The sequence below is a fragment of the Giraffa tippelskirchi genome, chromosome 1 (genome assembly GCF_054371585.1).
Source record: "Giraffa tippelskirchi isolate mGirTip1 chromosome 1, T2T-mGirTip1v1.2.pri, whole genome shotgun sequence".
Classification (NCBI taxonomy): Eukaryota; Metazoa; Chordata; class Mammalia; order Artiodactyla; family Giraffidae; genus Giraffa; species Giraffa tippelskirchi.
This window is the reverse complement of record NC_137275.1, coordinates 219,585,155-219,598,851: the sequence shown is the minus strand read 5'-3', so window position 1 is coordinate 219,598,851 and position 13,697 is coordinate 219,585,155. Positions and strand designations below refer to the sequence as shown.

Below are 13,697 nucleotides of genomic sequence, written 5' to 3'. Positions count from 1 at the left end.
CTGCTTAAGTCCTATTTTAAATTATCTCTTTGAAGCTTTACAAAAACCTTATGTGTTAAGTATGAGTATTCCCGTACTCGCAGGGGAAGAAACCAGGGTTCAGTGGGGGTGACACCACTTTCCCAAGATCCTCCTTTGCACTCATAGAATGTAAGTCACACAATACAATCTCTAGTCTCTTGGGTCCCACACACTAACCATTAGCCTCTTACCTTTGCCTCTGACATGTGTTATGAGAGTGAGTACTGAATGTGATGGAAGCACAGAGCATGGCGTTTACCCAGGTGAAGGCGGGGGGCAGGTATCATTGTGGTTTTCACGGGAAGAGTACACTTTGGACCAAGTGTGGGGACAGAGGAAGAGGGGCCTGGAAACACATAAGATGATGAGGACACAAGTCCTCTGGTTTCAAAGCTGGGACCCCGGGAGGAACTTCACAAGAGGCAGTGGCGGGGTCAGCGTTGGCCACAGCAGGAAGGACCTTGTACACCAGGCTGTGGAGGATGGGCAATGTTCTGCAAGCTTTAAGCAGACCCTGGCAGACTTTCATGGAAGAGAACAAAACAGTCTGGTTCATGTTTTCCAAAGAGCCTTCTGGAGGAATGTGGAAGATGGACTGGAAGAGGGATGAATTGGCAGTGGTTTGCAGAAAACAGAGTGGATGTGAGAGTGTCTAGGAAGGAGAGGTATTTACGCACAAGGATCATTTGATGTTTGGTGGGGACAGGAGTGAGAGGAGGTAAAATGATGGGTCTGGGTTCTGACGAGGTTGACTGGAGTGTTGCTCTTTTATGATTCTCAGATTCTATATATCAACCCCCCACTCCCATCCCCCACTGCTGCCCTAAACTCTAGGTCCACCACTTCTGTCTTTCTGGGGCTGTCATGTCACATGGAAGGTCAAGGTCCACCCCCAGGAAAATCACTGGCCTGCAGTTCTCTGCAGAATAGGATCCTAATGAAACCAGGACATAGGTGGGATTGAGAATCCTGAGGACATGGACCGGAGGAGAGGAAGGTGCTGATTCAGAGAGGCAGGGAGGATCAATGGACTGGTTCTCAGATCTTTGGATCATCTTAAAAATTGACATGAAAGTAGCAATCTCTCATTCTGACAAATAAATACAGCATTCAAAAGGTGAAACTCCCATACATGCTGTCCTTCATATCATAAAATAATGGGTACTGATGTAGGACTCTAAAGGAAGGAATTAAAATAATCACAGAATAAAGGACACCAATTTAAAAGGAATACCTTTTATCAGGAACTACTCAGATCCTATTTTTCTCATTTCTCACTCTGAAAAAGGCTTCTAGAGACTCGTGGAGCAGAAGGCAAAAGTGTTAGAACGCCTGGTTCCTGGCAAGCTCAGCTCCACCCACTTGGTTAATGTGCCCCATCCTTCCAGACCCAGCCTAGAAGCAACTCTGACCCCTGATGAGTCAGGTACCCACCCTTGCTTCCCTCAGCACCTTGGACTTCTCCACAGCAGCACTTCTCCAGCTAGCTACTTATTTACCTGCAGGAAATTCCATGAGGGCAGAATCACACCTATCTTGTGAAACGCTCATTGTAACCCCAGCACCTTGCACAGTGCTTGCACGTCGTAGACATGCCCCCCCGCCCCCGCCCCCCGACTCCACATACACATGAATGAACCATCAGTCTCCTAACATCTTCTCCTGGGGTTCTACAATCTCTGCTTTGATAGCCCCAGGGACTGTAGTTTACTGATTTTCAGGGAAGCCATGAAACTTGAAGAATCCCCTGATCTGTAAGGAAGACCAACAGCTGAACTGCGATGGTGTGTTCAAAAGTAGGAAGGCGGTGATATGGTGACTGCACGTCAGATCACTGCTCTTACAACAGCAATGCACAGTTCCAGGGCCCTCAGCGATCTCTCTCCACTCTCTCACTTTCTTCTTAGAGGATCAAAACCACAATTGATAAGTAATACAACTGACCACACTGAGAAGGAAATACACAGCTTGCCGACAGCCCTGTGGTTGGTCTTACACTTGATGTTCAGTTAAATAAAGACAAATCACCTCTGCATTGCAAGCTGTAGCAGCCACAGAGTTCTAAGGACAGGCGGCAATCTCACTAGACTGTGTTGTTTCACTCTAATTTTTAACCATTTAAGATTTAAGTGATGTGAAGACTGACCCCACACATTTACAGTTGGGGAGATATGAGCAAAAATGACAACACTGTCTTCAATGTGAGCCAATATGGCAGCTTCTGGGTGTTAGTCTGGGCCCATACAGATCACCTTGTTGTTGCTCAGTCACTCAGTCATGTCCGACTCTTTGTGACCCCATGGACTGCAGCACACCAGGTTTCCCTGTCCTTCACCATATCCTGGAGCTTGCTCAAACTCATGTCCGTTGATTGAGTCAGTGAGGCCACCCAACCATCTCATTCTCTGTTGCCCCCTTCTCCTCCTGCCCTCAATCTTTCCCGGTATCAGCTGAAGCCGAATGGTTCTATGAAGACCTACAAGACCTTCTAGAACAACACCAAAAAAGATGTCCTTTCCATCATAGGGGAGTGGAGTGCAAAAGTAGAAAGTCAAGAGATACCTGGAGTAACAGGCAAGTTTGACCTTAGAGTACAAAATGAAGCAGAGCAAAGGCTTACAGAGTTTTTTTGCCAAGAGAACACATTGGTCATAGCAAACCCCCTCTTCCAACAACACAAGAGACAGATCACCTAACCTTAGGCAAATCATAGATGTATCTAAAGTAAGAACTTCCTGGTCATTCTAGGAGATGAGTGTCATCTCTCAGAGATGCACACCATCTCCGGATGATGTTGCACAAGCCTAGTTAGTAACTTCCACAAACTTGGGTCTCTTGAGAGATTAAAAAAAGAGACAGCTCTCCAAGGGTCATGTGAAAGTCAGGGTTCAAACATGGGGAAATAATGCTGGAAAGTATGACACTCTATGTCAGGCTGTCGAAAGTAGAATTAAATTCAAATTGATTTTTGGAAAGAGGATGCCGCATTCGGGGCCTGAGGGAAAAGTAAAGAGCAGACGTGCAGACTGCCCAAGGTGGAGCTCTTTCCTGAGGCTTCTACCGGGACCTGAGTGACAGTGGGAGGATTTTTTGTTTTCAACTTGTTACCGAGTATAATTGTTCCCTCATTGCTACTCTCTACCTGTCGTGCTCAATTAGATATGGGGACTGGCAGATACTTTGAAGGTAGGGACTGTCTCTCATTTCCCTGAATGTCCCCAGTGTCAATGAGTTTGTACTGTTCAATAGTCAGCACCTCTCTCCTCCCCCCTTTTTCCCTCCAGCCCCAGTCCCCACAAGCCTGGACTGTAATGCCTGAGCAGATAATAGGTCTCAGAGCTCGTCTGTCCCAGTTCTCCCATTTTACAGAGGCAGAATGTGAAGTCAGAGAAGTGACTTATTCCGTGCTGGCTTTGAAGTTACTTGGAAGGATCTAGTCACTTTCCTCATGTCTGCCTTCCCCCCTCTGGAAGAGTCTGAGACACTCCAGGCTTTGGTGGAGTGACAGTCACCACTGCCCTCGGTGGCCATCAACACAGGTCAGTAGCGAGAAGCCAAGCTCAAGTCTGAGAGCTGTGGCTGGCTGGCTGAGCTCCAAAAAGCCTGGAATCAATGAACATCAGAAGCTTGAAATGGAGGACACGGATGCCCTCACGCTCCACCCATCATCACCAGACCCACAGAATGACGTAGACTCTGAGAAAGACGGAGAAAGAGAAGCAGAGAGGGATGGAGAAAAAGAAAACACTCCTCCATGAATATGAAGAAACAGGTGCCTGTTCAATGTCTACACACAAACCTGTGAGCCACATGCTGTGGTCCACACAGTGGTTTTGTGTCTGCAGAAGGTGAGAGTGGACGTGTGGGGGTTCCCTCTCAGAGGCTGGAAATCTGGCCAGCTGCAAGCAGGCAGGTACAAGCTGGGCTGAAATCAACTGAGGGAAACGTGTTTCACGGAAACAAAATGTACCGGTGTCTGTTCAGCCCTCCCTCCCAGCCCGGCCGCTCCGTTTCCTCACCTGGAAGGGCATCTGACTGAGCACTGAGGCTGTCGTGAGTGGTCGGTGTCACCAGAGGATGGAGGAAGGAAAAGGAGAATGCCGACCGAGCCAGACACAGGGCGGAGAAAACCCAGCCGCCTCCCACTGAGGCCCTCGAAAGGGCCCCATGCGCTGCATGTGTCTGTTAGGACACTGGGGGTGGAAATATGCATCTAGGAAAGGGGCAGAGAGGGAGCAGCTCCCGCACGGGGCGGGGGGGGGGGGCTGCCCCGGTGTGTCTCAGAGGAACGGTTCCAACCTTCACCTGTAAACTCTCAGGTGGGTGTGCTGTGGCCAGATCCCCAGGTGCAGGCAGAAAACCAGCTCCACCCTCCCCTGCCCAGTGGGGTCCTGAGAGCCTTGCGGGCACCAGCCTGGCTTCCAGTTCCCTCCCTAGGATGTGCACATGTGAATTCCTCGGTGGGATCCTAGGACCCTGACAGGCCTGTGTTTTTTGGTGGAAATGCATACACTCCATGTGACCTGTTGCCTAACTCTTGGGAAAATGAAAAATGAATACATGAGCATTTTGTATGTGCTGAGCTTTGGCAGTAAAGGAAATCTTTTAAAAATGGAATCAATGGGTGTCAAAATCCAAGAGCCCTGGTACGGAGTGATTAGGTCACATCCAACTCCCAGTCCAGCCTGGAGGTTCTAGCAAGGGGGCTCAGGATCTGAGAGGGGCTGGGAATTTGAGGATGTGCATGTCAGAGGTCAGAAGGTTTCCCAGAGACAGAAAATCTCCAAACACCCATTGTTACTTTGAGCGGTCACTAAGTCCCAGGTCCTATTTTAAAGGATTAACCGGGTATACTTTTGTGACATCCTCTAAAACCACCCAACGTTACTTCCATTCCTGGTTTTACAGAGGAGAAAACTGAGTCTCTGAATATGGAAAAGATTAGTTCAAGGTCACAGAAATAGTAAGTGGCTCGATTCACATCCCCTCTGTCTCTGAGACTTGTGATCTTATTTATTTTCTGGACTGCCTGATCCCTCACTCTTCCACACTGTTGTGAGCGTCTTATTAATCACATCTTCAGGGGCCATGAGCAATTCTTCTCGTGCCCTCTATCACCCCTCTAGTCTGCTCCCAAAGACCAAAGTCACAGGCGTTCATGGGTCACAGACAGAACCTGTGAGTCAAGGTGGGCTTTGCTCAGAAGAAAAGCATGAGGAAAGCCCAGACTGAGTCAGAGGACACCAGCCCACGTGGACCAGGGGGTCTGGATGGGGTGTTTGCATATCTACACTCAAGCACGCACATGGGCTGGACACAGTCAAAAAATCTGGGAGCTTCAACTGAATCAGCGACCCATCCACTATGACCCCCTGAACACTGAGGGGCTCGTTCCCTGTTGCAGAGCTGTATCCTCTAACACAGACATCTGGGGTGTTTTCAAAGTAAACCAGTGTGTGAGTTCAATGAGTTTGATAGAAGTTATGTGGTCTTCATTTAAAAAACCAATTGTGTGGGTCAGTCCTTAAAAGAAAGTATTTTAAGAATGGAAGTAATCTGAACAAATGGCCTCAGTGTGTGCGCTGCAGTTTCAGCCAGACCCTCTTTATGAGCCTGCAGTCTCCGTAAGACAAAGCTGGTAGAAGAGGAGCCCACGCATGCCTGGGGGCAGGGAGGGGAGCCTCCCAGCACCTACTATGTGCCAGGTACTGGCCCAGGTGCTTCACAAACCACGGCTCCATTTACATTTCATGACGTGCCACACCCAACTGTGACCGTTGAGAACCCAAGTCACTGTTATTGCAAGATGGGCCAAGCCAGACAAGGAACCAAGACTCAAACCCTGGTCGGTCTCCAACACCCCTCATTTCTCCATTCCACCAGGCTTGACTGCTGTTATTGCTTTAATGAATGTTAGTCACGTTAAATAAACTCTGATATTCTGATTATAAAATTCCAAGCAATTTCTCTTACATGATTACTGGAAAAGAATGAACAAAGTTACAGAAAAAACAACAATGCCTTCTTTCATCTGCGTGCTGGTTAACTCTTCCCAGAACTCTTTCTGGGATGTTATTTTGTGTGACCCTTGAGGCAACTGTGTGATCCTGGCGGTCAGATATCATTATTATTATTTTTCCCTTCGGACAGATGTGGATGTAGAGGCCCGAGGAGATTAAGAGACTTGCATAGCTAAGAAGCTGCCATGTCAGGGCTCGAATCTGTTTCCCCCGAATTCTTCTTTCATTCTTTCTAAGTCTGATTGTTGGAGCTTGGTAACCTGATGATCAAGAGAGAGCATCTACCTGCATGAAGCCTCAAGCATCTACCTCACCTCTTTCTTATACCCTCCCCACACCTGCCCACCTCCATCTCTCTGCTCCTACCTTGCTCTTTTCTATCACTCCAGAGCCTACAAATGCTGGAAACCTGTTTGTACACCTTCTCTGCCAGAAAGCTTTTCCTGATTGCTCCTAACTGCCATGAATCTGCCTTTTCTCAGAGCTCATGTAAGTCTTATCATCTCTCTGGTTCATTTGGAAGTGAATCATCTGCTCTCCTGCCATCTCTTGAATGACTATAACAAAATGTCATTAAACCACAGCACACAGATACCTTGAGGACATGGATCATATCCTCGATTCCTAGGGCATTTTTCACAGTCCCTTGGATACCAAAGTGCCTTACCAAAATATGGATAATGAATAAGAACACAGCCCTCCTAAACAGACTGCTTCCAAGTTGTCAGCTGCTAAGACATCAAGGCAATGGAGGGCATTGAAATGCCTTGGGAGGAAGAAATGAGATCCCAGGACTTGTGCTCTCTCTGTGAGGTCTGCGTCAGCACTGCCCCTTTTGGGAGCTCACCGCTCCCCATCTATGATCACAGGGGCTGGACCACTCCACCGCTCATTTCAGCTCAGAGAGTCCCTGATTCCATGCAACTGTGTTAGACTTGCAGGGAATGGAAGAGAAGAAAGTGTCTGCTCTGTGAGATCATTCTAGAAAAGAAATTTAAAAAACCCAATAAAGGGTCTCATTGGAAGGCAAACCATCTCATGGCCTCAGATAAGGGGCAGGAGAGGAGACTGAGGAGGATGAGAGACACTGGCAGAGGGGTCAGGTAGACTGCCTCGAGGCTGATTCCAGCCCTTTCCAAAGATTCCAGCAACAGCCACTTGGATCCAAAAAAACAAAGCGTGGCCCCAGGGGAATGCCCTTGTTACATTAAAAATAATAATGCAGAGAAGACAAAGAAAAGGTTTCCCTGTGAGCCATCGTAAGGGTGTCAGGGAGGTCTCCTTTTACCTATCTGTCCTATTCCATATGAACAGATGTTCAAGTGAGGTTCACCTAACGTTGCCAGAGCTCACAGCTCGAAGGGGTCTGCCAGGAACTTGGTGGGTGTGTTGCAACATCCTCTCACCATGAAGTGTGCCCAGCCCAAAGTGTCAACTGCCCCTGGATTTCCTGACACTGGGGATTTCTATTAACATCCAGGTTTTTCATTTCATTTATAAAAAGATGCACCAAGTATGTTCTAACCTGTTTGTAGACATTTCTAATGGCTGCAAATGAAGTCCTGCCTACCTAGCTTGTCTCCACTACTACAGAGAATGGCCAAGAGTCACTGGAATGTCTTTTTATAACTGTCCAGTCCAATAAAAAGACCTGTGCTTCCCCTCCAAGACAGCTCCTCTTGGCTGAGACTGGGGGTCCTTCTTTCACACCAGGGATCGTGATGTCTGTTTTTGCTCATCTCTTATCCACTGGATGGTGAGCTCCAAAAGGGCAGGGACTGGGCTGTCACAAAGGGAGCATTCAACGTTTAAAGAGAAAAGAAAAGAAGGAACAATAGGAAGGAAGGAGGGAGGGAAGGAAGAAAGTAAGGAGGGCCTGAAGAAATGAAAGAAGGGAGAGAGGCAGGCTAGAGTTTTTCACGAGATAAACTGAACCCCTTTCTGCTTATGCTCCAGACCCCAGTCATACTGAATGACTCCTTATTCTACAAGCCCTTCCTCCTCCCATCCCTCCCCCGACCCCTTGCTGAGGCTGCATCTTCTTGGCGGACCAGCTTTTTCAGCGTTCTGTTCACTCATCCACATCCACTCCCCAGGCCCCTTCTTTGTGCATATCCTCACTCAGGTGTCCTTATCCTGGCCTCTCAATAAGGAAAACTCATGGCTAATGTAGCTCTAATAGTTCTGCAGTGGCTCATGGACACCCAAAGTCCTTATGTGATTCTCTTCCAAACTCCCTCATCTCAGCATCTCACAACCCCAAATGCTCAGAAGAAGAAAGCAAGGTCAGAGAGCGGGGGCGCAGGCATCCGTGAGAGGCAAGAACGTCCGCACAGTCCTGAGAAGCTGCATCACAGCAGATGACCACGCCTCGGAAATCTAGAGGATCCTTGACCTCACTTTGACCACTAATGGACTGTGTGAGCTTAGGCCTCAGCTTCCCTCTATGGGGGAAGCAAGGTTTGGATCCACTGATCTCTGAGGATGCTTCTAGCTCTGACATCTGACATCATTTCAATGTCTTCTGTAGCCTTCTGCTAGGACTGGGTGCTCTCCGGTAACACGTGAACTCCTGAGAACATGGACTAAGGGGGCCCAAGGATTAGTAGGTGAAGAATGACTTCAAATGTGTTGGGAGAAACAGTAATTCTCTGACGGAGTCTGCACTGCTGTACTCCTGGTGGGTCTTATTTTACTCGAAGGAACTGCTACATAAACTGTCAGGATGATGAATTTTACTCAGCGCCACTCTAAGTAAGCCGTGCACCAACGACTTCTCATTAGTCTATGGCACAATGAGTATAGAAGTGGAGAGACAGTATTTAGAAACTTTTAGAGAACTCTGACACAGCTTCACCATTCTTGGGGCTATTTCATTTACAGCAATTCATTTTTGCTGTTATGTTACAAAAGAATTGGTTGGCAATGTATAGGAAACAAAATTGGTTCTCTACCATAGATTGAGAAGTAGTAATTGAAATATTATCTTTATTGTTTCTACCCATTGAGAGAGAGGGTGGGTGGGAGGCAGGCAATGCAGGAGCATACCTTGTGTATGAAACAAGTTCATCTCTTTATTAAAAATCATCAAGACAGTGTCAATCTAATTTTCTATTACTGGTGTTGTCCTTCTTTCCTAGCTCCCTCTCTCCCTTCCTTTCCTCTTTCCTTCCTTTTTCATTCATTTCTTCCTCCCCTCTTCCCTCTCTCTGTTTTTTAAAAGTCACAAAACAAATATTTCTCTGCAAACTTCCACAGGTTTCTCTCTGCACACAGGAGAGCTGATTCAGCCAGAATGCTGTGCCTCCCCCCAGCTTCATCAGGAGATGAAACATCCCCGTGGGGCTCCCTGGGTCACAGAACTTTCCAGCCAGCAAACACACAGGCCCTGGTGTGAGTGGTCACAGCGCTGGCACATGGCTGCTCACGGACATTCTGGACATGCGGTCCCATGATTTAGAAAAGAGGAGGCCGTTGGCACCTGCCAGCACTGTCTGCTGATGGTCAGCCCTCTGGAACCTGGGGCCCCGTGGCCCCTGCACCCCAACCACAGAGGTCAGCTGCCCTTGGTCCTGACCCAATCATACTCAGCAGTTTTCTCCCAAGGCTTTAGGAAAGCCACCTTGCCAGTCACTCCTGCGTTTTGACTCTGCTTCTTACTGCTCCTTGGATTTAAAAATACCCCCCTTCCATGGGAGTTTGGAGTCAGCAGAGCAAGACTCAAATCTAAGTTCTTCATGCCTTAGCTGAGTGACTGGGGGTAAGCCCTTTCCTTCTTCTGAAGCCTGGATTTCCTTCCGCAAAGCAGGGATAAGGGTGCTCACCTTCCTGGCACTGGGAAGGTGCTGAATAAACATTTGTTGCATGAGTGAATGAATGGATAAATGGACAGATGGATGAGTGACTTCCAGTATTCCTGGTTCTTCATCTATCCTCCCACGCCCGCTCTACTTGGGAACCCCAGGAACTCCTGGGGTCTGGCTCAGGAGAGCATACATCACATTCATCTCAGAAGTCCTGCATTTGTAATTTAGCCAAATGCCTTTCCTGACCTGGGACCTTGGTCAAGTCATTTCACTCTCTAAAGCCCTATCAGTCAAATACAAATGCTAACCCTGTCTAGTCATCCTCATCAAACGCCGTCAAAGCCTAACTGAGAGCAGAGATGAAAGTGCACTGAGAACTAGAAAGAACCTGCCACAGACCTGCTTCTTCCTACATGGGCTGCTTCTGACTCTGAGCCAAGGTGAGAGTCCAGGGGCCCTCCTGGTGCCAGAAGGCTGAGCTGACGTGCTCTCTGGCTTGGGGCCAGGCATGACATTCTCTTGCCAGCATCGTCATTTCTCTGCACATAGGTATTTTGTCAGTGCATGGGAGGCCCTTGCTCTTGTGGGAGAGACACAGAGAGAAGAGTCAGCAGAAAACCCGCAGAGGTTGGCAAGTGAGCTAACCAGCCAAGCCATCAGCAAGGCCAGGGTCCCGTGGGCTGGACAGAATGGAAAAGTTCAGCATGAATCTGGGAAGTTAGGAAAGTGGATGTGGTCTGTCTCTCTGACTTAAAACTAGTTCCCCTGGGTCCCACATCAAACAGAGATCACCCATGGCCCACCTCTGGGTGTTTTGGGGGGCTGCTGGTCAGAGTTGTAGTACAAAGTAGAGGCTAAGTCAAGCATTAAACAGAAAATCTGCCCTCCACCCTTTCCACCCTCTTCTCAGCAATACGTGAAGCTCCTCTGCCTTGAGTTTCCTCCTTCTCCCTCAATGCAATCTACTCAATCTCTGATGTCCAAATCGAACCTAAGCTTTCCCTAAAATGTTCAAGCTGCAAGTCAGCTGTTCCTCTTTGACCTCCTATAAATGCTACGTGCTGCCTTTCATTGTTCAAGAAACGGCAGATGCACTTATTGAGAGGTAATCACCTGCGAGCCCCTAGCAGAGACTTGCCTTACCTGCCCTCATTTGATCCTCAAAGCAACTTGACAAAGTAGGTGCCACTGCCATTACCATTGTACAGATGAGGGCACGACTTGCAAGAGGTCACAAAGGAAGGGAAGAGACTTGAAGCCAGTATTCTTGCCTGGAAAATCCCATGGACAGAGAAGCCTGGCAGGCTACAGTCCACAGGGTCCCAAAGATTCAGATATGCCATAGTGACTGAGAAAGCATACAGTCTGTCTGACCCCAGTCCATCCCAGCTCCACCAAAACTGCCCAACAGACCCTTCTGCTAGCACATAAGCAGTCATATGACTCTGTCCAGTATGGTAGCTACTAGCCCTAGGTGGCTACTGAATTCTGAAAACATGGCTAGTGTGATGCAAGAACTGGATTTTAAACTGCATTTCATCTTCACTAATTGAAAAACAGTCACATGTGGCTAGTGACCACTGAACTGGACAGCAGAGTGCTTTATAACCGCAGCTGTTAGTACTCAGCCCAGGTCATCCAGTTTTAGATTCTGAACCCTTTGAGAAGACAGGATCTTGAGAGCTCCCTCTGAGCCCATAGGAGGTGATGCAGAAATATTTTGGTAATGGACTAACCTTGCATATTTGTTTCGTTGCTAAGTTGTATCAGACTCCTTGCAACCCCATGGACTGCAGGCTGCCAGGCTCCTCTGTCCGTGGGATTTCCCAGGCAAGAATACTGGAGTGGGTTGCCATTTCCTTCTCCAGGGGGTCTTCCCAACGCAGGGATCCAACCCGCCTCTCCTGCACCAGCAGGTGGATTTTTACCACTGAGCCACCTGGGAAGCCCAACCTTGCATGCAGTCCTGTGATTACTTGGTCCAGTCCGCCTAGCGAACTGGGAAATTCCCGCAACCCCATTGGGCGGTAGGAGCCACACCCACGGGTAAAAAGGGGAGGAGCTCGACTCCCTTACCTGTGCAGATTGTCGGGATCGAAGCAGGTCTTGGTGACATCGGTGATATTGGGGTTGCAGCACTCCCCGCCGTCGAAGTTGAAGCGCTCGTAGTTGCAGTCCATGTCGCACACCCCGTTCCGCTGCTTCTTGGTGAAGGCGGAGTGGCGCAGGTGGCGGCAGTCCCCGCCGTCGTGGCCGGTCAGCGTGTGGTTGCACTCCGGGTCGCAGTTCTCGTCGCCGATCTTGCTGATGTCACAGTTGGCCAGGATGAGGCGGCGGCGCAAGGAGGAGTTGCTCACCTCCAGCACCTCGAGCTCCCAGGAGATGTTGTAGTGCTTGAAGGCCTCGGCCAGCTGCCGGTGCTGGAAGTCGATCTGCTGCCGGCTCACCGTGGGGTTCTCCCGGCCGTCGTCGTGGAGGTTGACCACGCGGTAGCGCACCACCTTGGGCTGGCGGAGCCGTGGCAGCTGGTTGTAGTTGGCAATGACCTCGGGGCTATCGCATAGCGTCTGCCCGCACAGCGGCGGCTCCAGGCTGGTGTCCAGCAGGAAGCCGTGGGCGCCGCTGACCTCCACGTGGGGGCTGCGGCCGTCCTTCATGGGGGACCAGGCCCGCTTCACATTGTCCCAGTTCTCCTGGAGGAGGAGCTGAGGTAGAGGCCCCTGGGGGCCGCGGGTCCCCATGTCCAGCAGGATCTCGCGCTGCGTCCTGGCCACCTTCCACAGGCTGAAGCGCTCCACGTAGCCCCGGTAGTTGTGGTTCAGGGTGCTTCCTCCTAGCATGAGGACTTTACACTTCTGGGTCAGTGGGCTGAAGATCCCGCCCACCTGCTCCCCTGAGGTGGCCACCTGGGCACCGTTCATATAGAGCTTCATCAGCCGCCCATCATAGGTGGCAGCCAGGTATACCCACTGGCCTGGGAGGTAGCTGCGGTGGGCATTGATGGTGGTCACTTGCCGGGCCCGGTCTGTCTTCAAGGAGAAAAAGTAGCGTGGGTCTCTGTTGCCTTGGTCACTGACGGTGTGAATGCCCACGACCCATCCTCGGTCACGTGAGGCATAAGAACATTTGTCATAGAGCCCTATGTAGCCCCAAAAGAAAAAGATGAATAAATAAAGGGTGGAAGAAGGAGAGGGGAAGTTCTTTCTTTCCGATAAAATTCCTATCAGGATGTCCTAGAAGAGGAAGTTTACAAACTGCGCTCAGCAGCCTCCTGGCAGTGACTAACTGAGCCTCTGGGACCACCCCTAGGGCAAGGTGAGGGCTAGAGGAATGGGGAACACTGATGAGGTGGCTTTGGGAGGCTCTGACACAACTTAAACCCATGTGGTTTCACTTTTATTGGTTTTGAGTATGGGGCACACAAAAAATGACACTTGTTTGCAGAATACATACTTGAGCTAAAGAAAACAACAGTAATACTACTAATAATTAAAATCTGAAAATCTTTGATTTTGCAAAACTGTTGGATGGGGAAGAGGACTTTTTAATTAAAAGTGTATTTTAAGTGTAGAATGACATACGTGGTGAGAGGAAGAGGTAAGAGGAGAATCAAAGAGAGAAAATGATCAACAGAAGGTGCTCATTTCGGCAGCTCCGACTATAGTCACCATAACTAGGAGTATAGCATCCACCAGCACTCATCAATGATCAGTGGTAGTGAATTGCCAGGAAAGTTGCCTGAAGAAGTGAGTCATGGGCTGCTAAGCTTCTATCGTAACAACAGTCCTGACTAGCTCTGATAGTCACCCCCAAAGAAAGGCAGGCATACTTACTATCTGAGCTGGAAAGG

The 13,697-nt window shown here is 49.1% G+C and overlaps 1 protein-coding gene across 3 annotated transcripts in view; it reads right to left on the bottom strand.

Annotated features, from left to right (window-relative positions):
- PAPPA (pappalysin 1) overlaps window positions 1–13,697 on the bottom strand; it is a 557,592-nt gene that overhangs the window by 208,072 nt on the left and 335,823 nt on the right. For all 3 annotated transcript variants that reach the window (XM_081575791.1, XM_081575790.1, XM_081575782.1), the window contains one exon: window positions 11,924–12,986. In XM_081575791.1, the coding sequence (XP_081431917.1) occupies window positions 11,924–12,780 (857 nt within the window). In that variant the 5' untranslated portion in view covers window positions 12,781–12,986. The remainder of the gene's footprint in view (window positions 1–11,923; window positions 12,987–13,697) is intronic.